Source organism: Zootoca vivipara, chromosome 1 (genome assembly GCF_963506605.1).
Source record: "Zootoca vivipara chromosome 1, rZooViv1.1, whole genome shotgun sequence".
NCBI classification, from domain to species: domain Eukaryota; kingdom Metazoa; phylum Chordata; class Lepidosauria; order Squamata; family Lacertidae; genus Zootoca; species Zootoca vivipara.
The window spans coordinates 123,153,789-123,171,787 of NC_083276.1; the positions used below are offsets into that span (position 1 = coordinate 123,153,789).

Here is a 17,999-nt window from a genome sequence, read left to right on the forward strand (position 1 = left end):
CCAGTTTGATATTGTAAGCTGCTTTGGGCTAAGGAAAGAGGAGCGCAAGTACCTAAATATTTTGTTTAATGTATAAAATAAACCAAAATCATACAGACAACTGGATTTAGATACTACTGACTTCAGCGACAGCAGGACTGAGCCCTTAATCAGCTTTTCTCGTAATGAATCTTCACCGTTAATGGTGGCACTTTTCCAAAACAAAAAATAAAGCCAGTGTTACGATTATACTCAACACTAATATTAACGTTATGAACTTTTTGCCTGTGTATGAGCTTCATTCTTATAATCCTTTGCCACACATAGGAATGCTGTCTACTATTTAGTGAACTTTAAGTCTTCAGCTAGAATTGAGAAAAGGAACACACACATATCACAGAGAAAGGCAGCCAGAGCCATGGGTGGAAGAGAGATTTACTTCCTTTAGGATTTTAATGCAAACATACACAATTTGCACTTCCTGAAACAATATCTGAAACCCAGCTATCCTTTGAAGTCTGTGCTTCTCTGAATTTTGCCGAGTGGTTCTCCAACCGTACCAACATACCAAAACGTGTGTATTAGGGGAAAGGGTGCCTAAAAATGTATAAGTGAAAATACAGAATGCATCGCATAAGTCGCTTGCAGAAGGGGGTGTACCGGGCAAAATTCCACGCAAAAATACGTATATCAGAAGAAATTTGCACTACAATCCAGTCAGATTTTCACAAGGACTTAAAAAAATAATCCGCAAACTGACTCAGAAATGTATAGAACTCAGCTTAAGGCTGGACGAATGAGAACCTGAGAGAAACCAAAATTGAGAAGATTGTCCCAACTCGAGCCAGAGTTTTCACTGAATAAATAAAATAATAAGATGATGATGATGATGATTATTACTGACGTTCCAACTGTTATTTTTGGCATCCCTAGCACCAGCATGCTTGTTCCTAGATCCCAACCTTTGAAAAAAGTGAAACAATGGCTATATGCTTAACCTTTCGGAATACTATACTATTCGTCACCATTTTTTGAAGTTATATTTTGAAGTTCTGACTCTCATTGCTTTATAGGCTATTTGACTCTGATTGCAAACCCTTGTTTGTCCCCAAATTTAACAAGCATTTCCTTTCCTGTTAATATCCCTGGCAAAGCCGCCCTCATCACCAACCAGACGAGTGATTAGATTTTGCCCATGTGTAAGCAATTGACCACTTGTCTTCATCTACATGGGCTTGACAATATCACTCTCTGGTGGGCACATAAATAAAATGACTGTAAACTGTGTTCTCTTTGTCATCTTAGCATGCACTTCTTCCCAATCGTTCAAAGATTAACGCAGAAACTTGAAAACTATTTTCCAAACAAAGCAGCTCAAAGTTCCTTACTTCAGAGTAATTGGGGAGGCGGCAATTTGAAATATACTGCGGGTGGGGAGTTTATTATTTAAGAAAATGCAGGATTGGGGAGTGTCGCTGGTTTTTAATCTTAACCTTGATTAGAATTGGGGGGGGGGGGAGAGGGCTACTGAGCTTACGATCCAGAATGCTGAATTCCTCCGCTGTAAATGTCAACACAAAATTTGCCAGAAAAACTGATAGCTCTCTAGCTTACAGTACTTCTTGCCAGGCGTAACACTTCGTGCTAATTGAGGATAAATTACCATGGGGATTTTCTATAATTATATATTGCGCCACGGTGGAGAAATGCTTATATCTGTGTTACTATGTAAATGCCTTCAGGCTTCAGGTCAGCCAGTCTATACTGGGTTCAACACTTGCTGGTAGTATATTATCACTATTGCCACATTTGATAGAGGAACAAACAGGTGATGGAATAATGGGGTGCCTTTAGGGAGTGCAGCTATGATTCAAACTCCTTCCACGACATCTGATTCTCAAATATAATGACACTGAAATTAATTATCTTATATTAAAATTGTCAGATTGGCTGTTTCAATTAATAAAACCTGCATTCCAGTTTTCTAAAAGTGGGTTTTTATGAGATGGCTCCTTGCCAATGCATTTTGCCACTCATGACAGTTGTGAATTATAGCCAATGACAGGGACCAAGGTATCAGCCTCCTTATCTGACCAGTTCTTGAAACTCAGTTTCCAAAGCACCTAATAGGGCTGAGCGATATCTGATTTTTAACATCACGATGTATCGAGCCATGTGAGACACCCTCCCATCAGACATCAAGGAAACAAACAACTATCTGACTTTTAGAAGACATCTGATGGCAACCCCGTATCGAGAAATTTTTAATGTCTAATGTTTTACATTTTTTTTATGTGCTGTAAGCCGCCCAGTGTTGCTGGGGAAACCCAGCCAGATGGGCAGGGCATAAATAAAATTATTATTATTATTATTATTATTATTATTATTATTATTATTATTCCCATTAAGTCCAATGGCACTGTGTCTAATGTATACCTGAAGGAGTGTCTCTACCCCATCACTCAACCCGGACACTGAGGTCCAGTTCTGGGGGCCTTCTGGTGGTTCCCTCACTGCGAGAAGTGAAGCTACAGAGAACCAGGCAGAGGGCCTTCTCGGTAGTGGCACCCACCCTGTGGAACACCCTCACATCAGATGTCAAGGAGATGAGTAACTACCGTATATAACCTTTAGAAGACACCTGAAGGCAGCCCTATATCAGGAAGCCTTTTAACGTGTAATGTTTTATTATGTTATTATATATGTTGGAAGCCACCCAGAGTGGCTGGGGCAGTTGGGCGGGGTATAAAATTATTATTATTATTATTATTATTATTATTATTATTATTATTATTATTATTATACTGCCCTATACCCTGAGGTCTCAGGGTGGTTCACAGAACAAAATCAAAATACGGTATAAAACCACAAAATACATGATCAAAATAAAAACAACCCAATAACCCATCAAAAAAACCACATTTTAAAAGGGTATAGGAAATAAAATAATATTTTAAATAAAATTATTATTTTAATTATTTCTCTAGTCAGTGTGCTTTAAAACTGCAGTGTCAAACACGATCCTGTTCTTCCCCTTTTCTCTAATTTTGTTTTCCCTTCTTCTCCCCTTTCTCTGAACATTTCTTCATTTTGGCAGTTGGTTACTAAACTACTTACTACATACTTTAGCACAGTGTTTCCCAACCTTGTGCCTCCAGATGTTTTGGGACTACAACTTCCATCATCCCTAGCTAGCAAGACCAGTGGTCAGGAATGATGGGAATTGTAGTCTGAAAACAGCTGGAGGCACAAGGTTGGGAAACACTGCTTTAGCAAGCTAACAAAAATATATAATTAAAAAGTTGCAAGGCCAATCTAAATTTGCTTAGTTAGCCACTTACACCGCTCATCCTATCCTAGGGATGGGGGGGGGGGCGGAGATTTGACTCAGTTCACATTTAAATGTAAATCTACATAATTTGCAGTTTTGAAAATATTAAGTGGACTGAAATGTCCAAACACAGCTCAACAAACATGGTTGATTCACTAGCTCACAACTGATTTGATTTAGATTTAGATTTGATGCCTCCATCATATTGTCCCAAAGTCTTGACTGTGTTTCTGCTGTACTTGCTTTCTCCAAGAGCCAAAAGAAAAAGGGAAAGTATATGTCATGAAAGTATATTATAATTTTTTTATACTATATTGACACAGAAAATTTGGGGGAGACAGGGCAGGAGAATACTGTAATTATGTCCAGTAGGCCAGTTAAGAAGCACTGCAGAAAGACATTTATTTTATACACACTGTTTACCAGTTCAATAGCCTTCCACATATCATTTGACAGCAATCAACATGTCATACTTATCAGCCTTATAATAGGATTTTTCTTTGGAATGGCAGCTTAGAAAAAAGCCAATACAGTTCAAGGATGTTAATCTTATCACAACTATGAAATATTATCAAATGATCTCAGTTTCTATTTCTGATTAATGAAGGCTCAAAAGAATTAGCCCAGAGAGGAATGAATACACTAGGGGGAGAGTCTATTTTTAGTATAGTAAAAGCAGGCAGGAATGACTGGCACTCATTTATCCATTAATACATGCGACTGTCACTCAAACGCTTTATGAATGGTTGACCACAGATAGAGATGAATGAGATCCAAGTATCTGAATCACTCCTTTTCCTTTTGTGACATGTTATTTAAGATGGCGTCGCTGCCTCATTTACTTCCCAGACTACGCGAAGTCTGGTAGACAAAGCCTTCTCGACACTTTTCATATTAAAACTGAAGTACCGTGATAACAAATGCCGTTACTTGTGAAACTCTGCTAAAGGCTGCATCTGTCAGTATTTTAAATATCATTGCTTCCCTACTGAGGAGCAGCAAAACTTAACGCAGAGAAGACAGCAGCTTGCTATTTTTTTGGGGGGGGAGGGAACTGTGGCATTGAATTGAACTGGTTTCCCCACCGCAATGAAGCTTATTATTCAATTAGTTTCATAGACAGCGCAGTGCATACCACATTTATTGCAATGGGGAATTCAACACATACTCTGTGACAAGGAGCGCTGAGGAAAGACATTCATTACGGTGCAACTCAAGAAAACGAGTCTTCCCCTCCATGTGCCTTTTACTGTAGTGGCCCACAATCCCTAGCCCATTCATGAAGAGTCATGGAATCAACAACCCTATATGGAAAACACTTCACTTTCAGCAGCTGGTATGCCAATGGTACTGTCAAACTACAGAAGCAGTTGTTGACTGTGGCCATCAATCAGCAGAGTTGGCCTCAGGCATTTCCACTCAGCATCTGCAGTCTAAAAAGGTTTTGGAGATTTCATGCTGATTAGCCAGCCATTTATCTCCCCATTTCCAAGCTCTACTTTGTGAGGATGCAGTCTTGAATTTTGTCTGTTCTGGGGAACCGCCCTTCCCTACCCCCATACCCAATATTGAAGTCTAATAGGACTCAAAAACAACAGCCACAGCCCTGCAGAGTTAATAACATGACAAACGGTGTTTGTCAGAAGCTAACATTTGGCATGCAGCATCTCAATAGCAATCAGGGCCTCACTCACCAGTTCTAAACACTGCCGGTGTCCATAAGCAGCAGCATAATGCACGGTATTGTACCCATCTTTGTCCTGGATTGACGGGTTGGCTTCATTTTGAAGAAGGAATTCTAGACACCTGTGGAATATTTGCAAGTATAAATGCTAAGCTGTACCAGCTGATTCGACATAAAGGCTGATGCCAAGACGATAACATTTCCTGGTTTTGAATATAAACTAGCTAGCTTTTTCATTGTGCACAGAATCTTGCAGCTGTTACATGCTGGCTTTTCCATCATATTAACTTAGATTTTGTACAGAAATAATCAATGTTCTGGGTAATAATAATAATAATAATAATTATTATTTATACCCATCCATCTGGCTGGGTTTCCCCAGCCACTCTGGGTGGCTCCCTGTTAGGATTCCTGCTCTGTGCCTGCAGTCATGGGATTGTTTTCTATCACATGACGGTGTATGTTTTCATTCCACATAGTGGGAAGTGACGGAGACAGGATGCTTATGTTACCGTGTTTCCGTGATGTGGGACTATTGTCCTTTGTTCTTTCTCTTTGCTGTCTGATGAGAAAGAGGAAGGAGCTAAGTCAGAATGCTCCGAGTGTATTATATGTAAATAAAGCAGATTAGCAAAAATGCTGTGCTACTGAGTTTGTTATGCAAACTGCTAACACTCTGCAGGATCCTTAAGCGTGCGAATGCTACTTGGTATCAGTCGCTGTGATGTTCGGGCTGGAGAAAGCTTTTGAAGCTCCCGAACGAACGACCAGGAGGGAGAGAACATGCCAGTCAGGCATGTGTCTCTGCCAGGGTCCTACACGCGAGTAACAATAACAATGCAATAAAATAGCAAACATTAAAAACTTCCCTAAACAGGGCTCCCTTCAGATGTCTTCTAAAAGTCGAAAGTCATAAGATCCCTTATGATCAGCTCTACTACTGCTCCAGATTCTAAAACCCATTCTTTTGGAAGAATCAGCTGCTGTAGTAGAGTCACTGCTTCAGCTACAGAACCCCGCACATTATTAATGTCAACCTATGCATTTCTCAAAACCAAAAGCTTTCCTCATGTTGTCTATTTACTTGGGAACAGCTCCATAGGAAAGAAATTCGATTACATTTTCTGTGTCACTTCCTTTCATGCATATCCTACCTCGTTGACAATCGACACAAACACTACAACAAAAACTATGGCATAAAGAACATCAGCTGTGAATATTAAATATGTGAAGGACATATATTCCTTGCAGCATATTATCACATCACAATGCATTTGATTTGGACAACAGCACACTGTGTTTAAAATGACTCAAAACGCTACAGTGGCAGCCAGAACGGAAAAGTTAAAAAGACACACACACACACACACACAAAAATATCAATAGACCATAATTCAAAGGTTAGCATTTCATCGCCTCAGCTGTTGTATGCAGCAGCACAGCAGGTGAGCAAAAATAAGGAATGCACATAACTGCAACCCACAGAAGCAAAAGCATTATACGGAGATGGAGTCAAACTGCTCTATTGACACCAAACTTACAATGCGGCTGCTTTTTCCTTCATTTCATTGGCTCTTTCAAGTTCTTCAGCATTTTCATGGGAGTTACCCAAAATATTCTTTCTTCTTAACATAAGGGACAGAAAAGCGCAACTCATTTTGAAAACCGACACTTCAGAGATTCGCATAAGCGACCGGCCATCATTTTCACTTCAGAGCAGTGTACATACTTATGGATGCCACCAGGAATCCTTTTTAATAGTAATAGTAGTAGTAGTAACAACAACAACTGACTGTCTCTGACCTATGGACAAGGCTAAGAGTCACATCAAACTTCCATAATAAACGTTCCAGAAAATTTGCAAAATTATTGTCACAGGGCAGATGTTACTGTCATGTTGGCTGTAACTGCCTACACAACTGTTTCAATACCTCCGGGTATTTTTGGACCCATCAACCCCTGTCTGCATAGCCAATGGTCAGGGATGAAAGGAGCTGTAATCCAGCAACTCCTGTCTGGAGGAGTATTTGTCTCCTAGAAATGTAGCAGCTGGTCAACCAGCTATCCTATAGCAACCACTTTAACTGATGCTTCACTGAGGTTCCTGGGCTAGGTGTACCATGGGTTTGATTCCCCAAGGTTGCTTTTGTATTCTTCATGTTTAACCGAGATCTGCCTAATCTATCACTGGTGGACTTGTTCCTGGCCCTTTCCATTCTTAAAGAAGATTCACAAAACAAGAAAGTTAAACTCTATGGCAGCTCACGATGCCACTAGCAGCAAACCTGTTCTACTGGACTCTTCCCTGGGAGTTCAGAATGTTCCTGTTCTTAAAATAGAATGGAAGAAATGAGGACTTGGGGTTTATAACTATTAAAATATGAATGCATTATGTTTCAGTAGCAGAAATCCTGAATGCAGCCCAAAAGCATTTCCTCATACATAATTGGCTTCCTGTCCCAGTGTCCAGGAATATCGTTAACGAATCAGGTCAGTAGAAATGAGAAGCTCAGTATGTCCATTTTTATAGAGAGACAAAAGAAGAAAAAGCACAAAAAATTCAGCACTCCTATTTTCAAAATTGTTTCTCCAAAAGGTCTGGTCTTCTCTCTTAAGCATCCAGTGCTGCTGTTTGTGGCATTTACCACTTCAGCAGTTGGTAAGAACCTTATTTATTATTAAATTTATATCCCACCTTTCCTCCCAAAGAGTCTAGGGCAGCAAACAACAAATGATTAAACTATAAAAAGGTAAAGGACCCCTGACAGTTAAGTCCAGTCACGAACGACTTTGGGGTTGCGGTGCTCATCTCGCTTTACTGGCTGAGGGAGCCGATGTTTGTCTGCAGACAGTTTTTCCGGGTAATGTGGCCAGCAGGACTAAGCCGCTTCTGGCGAAACCAGAGCAGCACACAGAAATGCCGTTTACCTTCCCGCCGGAGCGGTACCTATTTCTCTACTTGCACTTTGATGTGCTTTCAAAATGCTAGATTGGCAGGAGCTGGGACTGAACAACGGGAGTTCACCCCGTCGCAGGGATTCAAACCGCTGACCTTCCAATCAGCACGCCCTAGGCTCAGTGGTTTAGACCACTGAGCAACTATAGAAACATACTAAAAACATATCCAATATAATGCAGAAAGGTAAATATCTCAACTTCAAAGGTCGGTTGAAAGAGGAAGGTCTTCAGCAGGCGCCAAAATGACAAAAGAGGTGATGCCTATCTAATATTTAAGGGAACCGAATGCCAAAGGGTTGATGCCACAGAACTAAAGGCACCATAGTTCACTTGAACACTTGAACCATACCATTCACTCAATCGCAGTGGAATGTTTCAAATACCCGAGGAAAGAATTCTGCCACAATATACACCTTAACATTTTAAGACCACTTAAAATATTTCTGTTTACAAACCCTTGACTGAAAAAAATTACTATGTCCTGTTTTTAAGGCCCATCACAACTTGTCCCCCCTTTTTTACAGCTATACCTAAAACATTTTACGATGTCCCCATGTAAGTAGCATGCACAGGTACAGCGCACACTGGTATTTTCGGATACGTGTGTCAGACATTTACATGTGCCAGGGGAACTGGGACTGGGTAAACCTCTTGGTTGTAAGTAGAAGTGGTACCAATACTTGCTGTATGGAGCCAATTTTAAAGAGCATTAATCTTACCCTTTCCTTTCCCCCCTAAAAATATATTCTGTTTCAACATCATGGAAATCTATTCCTACTCCCCCCCGCCCGCTTTTTTCTTTCCTCCTTTGATATTCATAGGCAGTTCAGACAGATCCATTCCTTTGGCATAGCTTTTGAGATTATCTTTGCTGGAGACTTTAAGCACAGGTTACATCCCCAGCTGCTATGGAATCTGCAGCAAGCTAGGTAGAAAGGAATTGTGTTACGGTGATTTGGGTATTACAGGGAGAGAGATTATAATCAAATCCTCTGGTACCAATACATCATGGCAGGCTTTAAAGGTACAAATTCACCCAGCTGTGACTATTATGTGGTAAATTTAACACACATACACACACTAGGAGGAAGAGACTTCAGGAAGATCTATACCAGGCATCCCCAAACTGCGGCCCTCCAGATGTTTTGGCCTACAACTCCCATGATCCCTAGCTAACAGGACCAGTAGTCGGGGAAGATGGGAATTGTAGTCCAAAACATCTGGAGGGTCAAAGTTTGGGGATGCCTGATCTACACCAAGTGTTTAAAGCACATCCTATGCATGTTTAAAGCACATGACCCCCACCCCAAGAATCCTGGGAACTGTAGTATACTAAGGTTGCTGGGAATGGTAGCCTTGTGAGGGGGAAACTACAGTTCCCATTATTCTTTGCGAGAAGCCACGTGCTTCAAATGTGAGTTGGATGTGCTTTAAACATGTGGAGTGGATCTTCTCTTAGTCATTGGGCCAGGAGATTTGAGGAATAGTAGTAGTATGGGGATAATTTAATTTCTGCTACAGTGCAAGGTTCCTGCCGAATCCTTCTGCCATCTCTTGAGCGCATGGCCATGACAGGGCCCTATGACAGAATAGTCTCAATGCCTCCCCTAATGCATGTTTCAATTTGATATTTCTGTATCTCCAGGCATACAAAAAATGTTCTGAATTGCAATGGTTTCTAGAACCATAGGACTGTAGGGTTGGAAGGGACTACGAGGGTCATCTAGGAATTTATGGCCCAATGCGGGGCTTGAATATACCTGGATTATCAAATGACTGAATAATCTTTGCTGCCACACTCTTGTGGACCTTTATGTCCTCTCCTTATATACTGTAAACCCACCTACACTTTTACATCAGGACAGAAACTTGAGGAACAGCACCACAGCAACATTACCATAGGGAGAAAACATATACAGTGCTCCTCTCCAGTAAATAGAATCCCTCTTGCTTCTGTCTGCATGAAGAAATGTCCTATATAACTTAGTTATATAGGACCTGGTTTTACCAACAGGCTCATGAAATCTAAAATGGCTCTAGGTGAATTTTTTTACCTTTGACCTGTGTGAGGAACTAACCTCAAGAGGGAACAATTCTATGGAAAGACGGTATTAGAAAGAAGTGAGGCAATTTTAATCTGTTTAGACAGAATTAAAAGTGAGGCGATTTCAATCTGTTTTAGTATTTTAACTTTTGTATGTATTGTTGCGATTTTTCTTCCCCGATTTTATCAGTTTATCTTTTCTGTAACCCGCTTTGAGGTTGTCATTTTCCTACAATCAAGCGGTGTCTAAATTTTATGAAATGAATCAATAGAGTCCAAGCTGCTGCATTTGCAGATATGACAGCAACTTGAAGGGATCTATGAGGCTTCTCAATACGCAGAGGACTTAAGTTATTCAAAATAATCAAAGTAGCTGAATGGATTCATGAAGGGAAAAGGGAATACTTTTGGCTCTGGGAGTATTTTTGCTGAAATAAGACTGTTGCATAAAGAGACCAGAAATGACACTGGCTTAGCGCTGAAGTTGAAACAAGGAATGCAAATAGGCTTGTTTACTTTCTGTCCATGTCTGAGGCAGCAGAATAGTGTAAAGCCGTCCGTCCCCAGTCATCTGTTTCGTTAATATTGGCCCCCGTGGTCACCAGCGTCTCCATACATTGGAAATGACAATTTGCAGCTGCATAGTGCAGAGGTGTCCTGAAAAATAAATAGAAACGAATTAGCTCAGACACTACTTTGAGTAACGGTGTTACATTAACTGCTCCTGACAGCAACATTACTATAGGGGGAACCCATTTCGAGGTAACAATAGCAGCTATTTAATTGAATGCAGAACATATTCTTACTCCTGCGGTGAAGATTAGAAGTAGGCACTCGGGAAATGCAAAAGACTATGGGCTGCGGGGGGGGGGGGTGGAGAGAAGAATTGAACAAACAAAGGGGTGTAGAATGTTATTCACACAAAAAACACCACTAAAAAGTAAAAACAAGGAAGAAACAAGGAACACTCTTGAAAGGGAGGAGGGAGGATAGGGAAAAAATAATGATGATTCTTCTGTTACGCTGTGCCTGTGAATTCCCTTTATAGGTTTTGCACCTGCAATACACCAACTCTATAAGGCCATTCCAGAGCTCCAGCCAAGGAACTGGTGCCCCTCTCTATCCTCTTGAGGATGTGAACATTATTTTCAGCACCTGTGTATTCACTGAGAGGGGAGCACCGTCCTGCTTACGTAGTTCCCTACTCACCATAACAACAGTTGCAGCTCCAGGAGCTTTCTCTGTGGTGGGGATAGAGAACCTGTGGCCCTCCTCCGAGAGGCGGGATTGTAACCCAGAACATCCAGGAGGCCATGGGTTCTCCATCCCTGCCCTATGAAGCCTCTCTTCATTGTGAATGTTAGTTAGCATTTTCAACAAAGCTCAAACTCTCAGCCTCTTACTTAGCTGCTTGACTAAGGGCAGGAACTTAGCCATCTTCTCCACCAAGACTTGTGAAAAGTACAGTGGTACCTCGGGTTACAAACGCTTCAGGTTACAAACTCCACTAACCCAGAAATAGCACCTCAGGTTAAGAACTTTGCTTCAGGATGAGAACAGAAATCGTGCGGCAGCAGCAGGAGGCCTCATTAGCTAAAGTGGTGCTTCAGGTTAAGAATGGACCTCTGAAACGAATTAAGTTCTTAACCAGAGGTACCACTGTATTTCTTACATCCAGAAACACATAAAAGCAGTGCTTTTTTTCTAAAAAAAATATTTTGAGGGGTACTGTACTCTTATTTTCCTACTCATATTGAAATGTTGTTGTTGTTTAGTCGTTTAGTAGTGTCCGACTCTTCGTGACCCCATGGACCATAGCACACCAGGCACTCCTGTCTTCCACTGCCTCCCGCAGTTTGGTCAAACTCATGTTCGTAGCTTCAAGAACACTGTCCAACCATCTCATCCTCTGTCGTCCCCTTCTCCTTGTGCCCTCAATCTTTCCCAACACTTCAGGAGGGAGGGGAGGGGAGGAAAAAACCCGGTGCTATGAAATCAGGGCCGTGCTATGAACTCACGAGCCCTTAGGCAGATTTGAGATCTGGATGCAGAAGCCCAATGTTTCTCTGTGGCATTCTAGATCTGAGCAGAAATATGCCAGCATCAGGAATTATGTTATGTGGTTTTCATCAAGGATAGAGTTTTAGAAGCCTATACTCAGGTATTGATAAGGCTAAAGTCTTGTCTTTCTTTCTTTTTTAATTTTTTAGAAAAGTGCAGTAAATTACAAACCTTCCATGTTTGTCTTTTTTATTGAAATCTGCTCCACTGCTCTGCAAGAGTTTTACACAATCAACGTTACTGAAAAGACAAAGAAAGGAAGAGAATGCATGAATTGAAATAAAACAGACACTTCACATTGATGGAGGGACAGAGTTTCTCCATCAACAGTTTGGGGACCGGGAAGAACCAGCTAGGATAAGCAATCTAAGTAAGAGCAACTGAAAGAACAATTTATAAATACCTCTTCTCTACACACAGAAATCCTTGGAATACCTTCTGAATTAAATTCAGAGCATATAACAAAGGACTATTTTAAATTAATTTATACAAATTTAACCCCAACTGTTTAATCGGAAAGAACAACTGCAGCCAATTCATTTCAAAAAATGGTTAATAATAATAATAATATATTTATACCCCGCCCATCTGGCTGGGTTTCCCCAGCCACTCTGGGGAAAATAAAAATAAAATAAAATAATTGATTAAACATTAAAAGCCCCCCTTAAGACATTAATGGCACGTTCTGTCAGGAAGTTGTCCTTCACAACCCTCACTGTGGTCAAGAAATCACAGTTTCATTGTTGCAAGTTTATTATGTGCAGGAGAACTTCCTTCAATTTGGGAGGTGCCTTCAGTTTGCTAAATGGGTATCTCATGCAGTGCCCACCATATTGACTGGGGCTTGTAAGACCAGCATTTGGGGAGCAGTACATTGGCTTCCCCAGTATTGAAGTTTGTTGGATGCAGGGCTTTTTTATGAATGGAAGAGGTGGAATTAAGCTGACATTCTTTTTCATTCAGTCTACCTCTTAAACATCAGAACTGTACCAAACCCCTTGAAATCTGTTGCCTGCTTAGTCTCTCTCATGCTAAAACCTAAGTCCTGATATGCACAAATGTGGGAACGGTGGAAGTTTAAGACTTGTTTAACGGCTAGTCTTTGATACAAGGGGAGGGCACAGTCTGTTAAAATGAAATATTTGGCTACAGAACTACAGGGTGAGGATTGCTTCCCCCTCTTTCTGGCAACTTGCCTTCCAGGATGGCAATTTAGTTATTTGGCCAGAATGAAAAAAAGAACAAAGTGTTGACTTCTTTGAGCTGGCCTGGCCTGGATATGACAGGACAAAAAAAATGTGCTCAGGCAGAAGAGGTAGTAAACAACTACGGTATCTAGTGCAACTTGTGCCCTCTAACATAAGGCCACTTATTATTAACTCTCATCCAGGTTTAAATCAACCTTTAGGGTATTTAAGTACGGTATGCTATAGCAGAGGGCCCAGGTTAAACTATTGTTCCTTGTCTAACACAGTAGACATAGTAGAAATGCTAGGTCTCACATAGTATCATATAGATCAGGTCATGGTGGCAACTCCCTTGTCATGGAAGGAATAGCTACAGTCATACCTCCGCAAACGTCCGCCCCTTCGATCGTCCACCCCTTCGGCGGACGTCCGCAGCAAACCCAAAAGTATCGGAATGGGTTACTTCCAGGTTTGCCACTTCGCGCATGCGCAGAAGCGCAAAACCGCTCCATGCGCACATGTCTTTCGTCGAGTGTCCAGGGCTCCAGAACGGATCCTGGACGCTCGACGAGGTACCACTGTACTGTTCCCCACTGAGAGAGAAAAATGATGTATTAAATTAGCAGCCTGCTGAGAAGCAATGCATTCTATGCTGTGGTTTATGATTACAGGAGACGGTGCTCTCTTTTCTGCAAGTGGCATGTATGGACAAATGGGGCAGGGAGAAGACTGAATTCCATGTAGGCCTCGCATCTTTTAATTTAATGCTGCTCCCACAAAACCCAATTTATTGCGCGGGCCACACGATTCATTTGCAAGCTTAAGCTTTGAAGATGGGATAAACTACAGCAGTCACATGAGTGCTTGAGAATACAATGACTCAGGAGAGGAGGGAAGACTCAAATGAGGGCTGAGCAATCTACGATAGGAGAACAGTGGTGTTTGCTTAAACAGGCACAGAGTTGGGTTTTCCCCTCAAGTGCTCTATGTGCATGTGAGTTTGCATGCGCGAAACACACAAAATACCAATCCTCGGAAACAACGCTTTTATGCAAGCTTTCACCATTCCTTTTTTGGAACCTTTTTTTTTTTTTTGCGGAGAGGCCACAGAACTGAAATTATATATAACTTGGCAGTTACAATTTCAAAACCACTTACCCTCCTGCAGCAGCGGCATGGAGGCACGTTCTTCCAAATTTATCTGGGGTGTCTATTTCAAAGCCTGCAGACAGCACGTGCTCATTACTAAACATGGATACTATGCTATACTTTTGTCCTAGTTAAACCGCAAGAAACATTGCAGAGACAGAAAAATCAAGTTAGTCAGAAAAAACAACAACAACCAACAACACAAAAATTAGAGAATGCAGACACAACCGTAGTCAGCAAGAGGTTGTCATGGAAACGGACAGGGGCTGCTCAAGCTTGGCAGCTGCATAAAGAAGAACCGTAAAGTCAGAAAGAATCTATTTTCACATTCAGCCCCGTGCTGTATAAGTATTTAAATCATGCAGCAGGCATTTATGAGGCAGATTGCTATCGAGAGAACTGACAGCAGGGCACGAAGGCAGAAAGCTCTGCAAAGGAAACAAGGGAGTCACAGAGATTGCCTCAGCAGGCCTCAAATAGGATTTTTATTTATTGATGGCTTCAGATTCTGTTGCGGGGGAAGGGGGAGAAAGGGTGACTTTCTAGGAAAATGCGAACGCTTTATATAGAAAGCAGCAAAAGTTTATTGAAGCGAGGGCACGGTAAAAAAAAAAAATTCCACCGTTACGTTGTGGAGTGGGTGGATATTCTTTGGGAAAGGGAGAAAGGGGGTTGCGATTATTTTCCCCTAAGGGTGCTTACGGACAATACATTCTCACAGATGTGAAAATATTTCTGTCTGCTTCATTTTGTGCATCATGCACATGGGTTTATTTATTTATTTCCTATTGCTGAGAGAAAGGTTTTTGTCCTTTTTTGTACTCCTTGGAAAGGGTGTTTTGTTTTTCTGTTTTTTTAGGAGGTAGCTAATAAAAATCCTAAACACAGCTCAATTGGTGCTACTGTGGAAAAAAAGATGTTTTAACTGTCCTTGGCATCTTTATAGGTCTCGGCACCATATTAACTGATGAGCGGACAACTCCCTTATGCCTGAGCAGTTTTGGAACTATTTTTGAAAAAGTTGTAAACTTAATAACAATAATAATCATACTACTGTTACCACCTCTATAAAGAATACAGTAGTACAGCCGTAACACATATATTTTGCATCCAAAAAAAGACTCCTGTTTATAAACAGCTTTGAGGTGTTTTTGTTTGTTTGTTTACAATCAAGCGGTGTATAGATTTCATGAAATAAATAAACACATCCTGGAGAGCCACTGTCAATCAGTGTAGACACTATTAAACTAGATGAACCAAAAGCCTGAGTCAGTAAAAGGCAGCTTCCTATGCTTCTGAGTCACAAATGGGCTCGTCCACACTTTCGCTTGCCCAGCCACTTTCCCACAGGGAAAAACCTTAAACGGCTTAAAAGCCTTTAATAGCGCAGGATACCTGAAGGACCGGTAGGACCCAGGTGGCGCTGTGGTTAAACCACTGAGCCTAGGGCTTGCTGATCAGAAGGTCGGCGGTTCGAATCCCTGTGACGGGGTGAGCTCCCGTTGCTTGGTCCCAGCTCCTGCCAACCTAGCAGTTCGAAAGCATGTCAAAATGCAAGTAGATAAATAGGAACCGCTACAGCGGGAAGGTAAACGGCGTTTCCATGTGCTGCTCTGGTTTGCCAGAAGCGGCTTTTTCATGCTGGCCACATGACCTGGAAGCTATACGCCGGCTCCCTCGGCCAATAATGCGAGATGAGCGCGCAACCCCAGAGTCGGTCACGACTGGAGCTAATGGTCAGGGGTCCCTTTACCTTTACCTGAAGGACCACATCTCATATAAACCATCTTAAACTGAAGCCCTTCTTTGTGTCCCTCCTCGTCCACATGTGGTCCAGAGTGTGGCAACATGGCCTTCTCTGCAGTGGCTCCCCGTTTGTGGAATGTTCTCCCCAGGGAGATTCGAATGACACCTTCATTATATATAGTTTAGGTGCCAGGTGAAGGCATTCCTCTTCAACTAGGTCTTTGGCAGATTAACATACCACAGCCTTTTAAACGTGTCTGTAGGGGGAGGTTATTGTTTGGCTGCTTGGCTTTACTTGTTTACTCGTCTTTATTCTGTATTTTGTTCTGTGAACCGCCCTGAGGTATTATGGATGAAGGACGGTATATAAATCTAATAAATGACAATAACAATAAAAAATCTGCTCTTTACCACTGAATCAGAGCAAACATCAATAGGGTAGAGTGAAGTTTGCTCAATGATGAAAGTATGGACGATCCCTAAGCGATATGGAGAGGCGCAATCGTAATCCATGTTTCTAATACTCTTGCACTATTCTCTTAAATTTGGAGATGCAGCTGCCCAGTTGCGCTCTGCCAGTGTCGTTCGCTCTAGTATTGCTGGTCTTAAAATTAAGCAGACAGCTGGGCTCCTAAAAATGCAAGGACAGGAGTGAGAGTGCCTTACCCTCCCTCAGCGCAGCAGCTTTAAAAAGGAACAGTCCAGCAATAGAGGGGGCCTCTTCAGAGAAAGGCAAGCTGCCATTGTACCTTAGATTAAACAAAGCACTTCTATCCATGCTTGGGAAGCGGGGACGTAAATGATTAATGTTGAAAAGTTTCTAACCATACACTGAACAACATGTGGGGCCTTTTTCAACGACACATTTTTCCCCCCCAGAGGGAAGGGAAGCTCCGTTTTCGTAACACAGAGGTTGTTCCCACATTACAAAATGGCCTACTTCCCCAACATTTTCACCACCAGAAAATGTAGAACACCCGTGGCCTAGTCACCAGGAAGGAGAAGCTGCTGTCTGTGCAAACATTTCGGGTGTGGAGCTGGATGAAACCACGTGCAATCACATTTGCAGGGCACCAACTTTCGGTATGTGAAGCCAGTTGTGTGGCTTCGTAAGCGTGGCTTATGATTTTTGAAAGGGCTGTCAGAAATAAAAGCCCAAATGGCAGTTCACGATGCCATTTCCACACCAGTTACCGAACCTTTACGTTCAGAAGCAATGCCCATAGTAGGGGCTGTCCTACAGCAGCATTTGAATCTGCCTCAGCTAACGTCCCCATTCCATTTAAATTTCCAGTGATGATGATCAAGGAGCATGGAGTCTCACTGTTTGCCAACCTCTGCAGCTAAGTGCGAAAAGCATGAAACAAAACTAAGATTCAAGAACTATTTAGATTGGCAAGAAGGGTTCAGTTGTTTTAGTAATTTTGAGGAGAAGGAGCAGTACATTGGGTGGAGCTGAAAATGGTGGGGCATTTGAAGCTGCAGGCCAACCCATGAAGACACCAATAACACTAATGCTAATGAAGGAATTTTGTCAGATGTGGTAGAAAGGTGGGGATATTGGCTTGGGGTAGTTGGGGCATTTTTAATAAAATTCAGCCTAGTCACTGCTTCTATTACTGGCCTCTACTCACACATCAAAACTGATGGCAATGGATTTGGTTCCCACCCAACACATTTGAGCTTAAGACTCTTGCTTTATGCAGTCAGGGGCATTAAAACTGGTACAAGACAAGGCTTCTATATCCTTTTAGCCAACTTCATCTATAAATAATATTAATATTATATAAATAATATGGATTGTAATATTTCTGAGTTCTTACACATGCATAAGATAATAATAAAAATTGTATTACATCC

At 41.6% G+C, this 17,999-nt stretch overlaps 1 protein-coding gene across 6 annotated transcripts in view; it reads right to left on the bottom strand.

Annotated features, from left to right (window-relative positions):
• ANKRD44 (ankyrin repeat domain 44) overlaps positions 1 to 17,999 on the bottom strand; it is a 132,571-nt gene that overhangs the window by 22,562 nt on the left and 92,010 nt on the right. For 2 of the 6 annotated variants that reach the window (XM_035136639.2, XM_035136603.2), the window contains exons 12-16: positions 14,403 to 14,466; positions 12,229 to 12,297; positions 10,513 to 10,653; positions 6,536 to 6,619; positions 5,005 to 5,116 (exon numbers count right to left, since the gene is read on the bottom strand). In XM_035136639.2, the coding sequence (XP_034992530.2) occupies positions 5,005 to 5,116; positions 6,536 to 6,619; positions 10,513 to 10,653; positions 12,229 to 12,297; positions 14,403 to 14,466 (470 nt within the window). Of the gene's footprint in view, positions 1 to 5,004; positions 5,117 to 6,535; positions 6,620 to 10,512; positions 10,654 to 12,228; positions 12,298 to 14,402; positions 14,521 to 17,999 lie in introns of all 6 variants that reach the window. The other 4 variants (XM_035136629.2, XM_035136600.2, XM_035136620.2 and 1 more) reach the window with 3 other exon arrangements.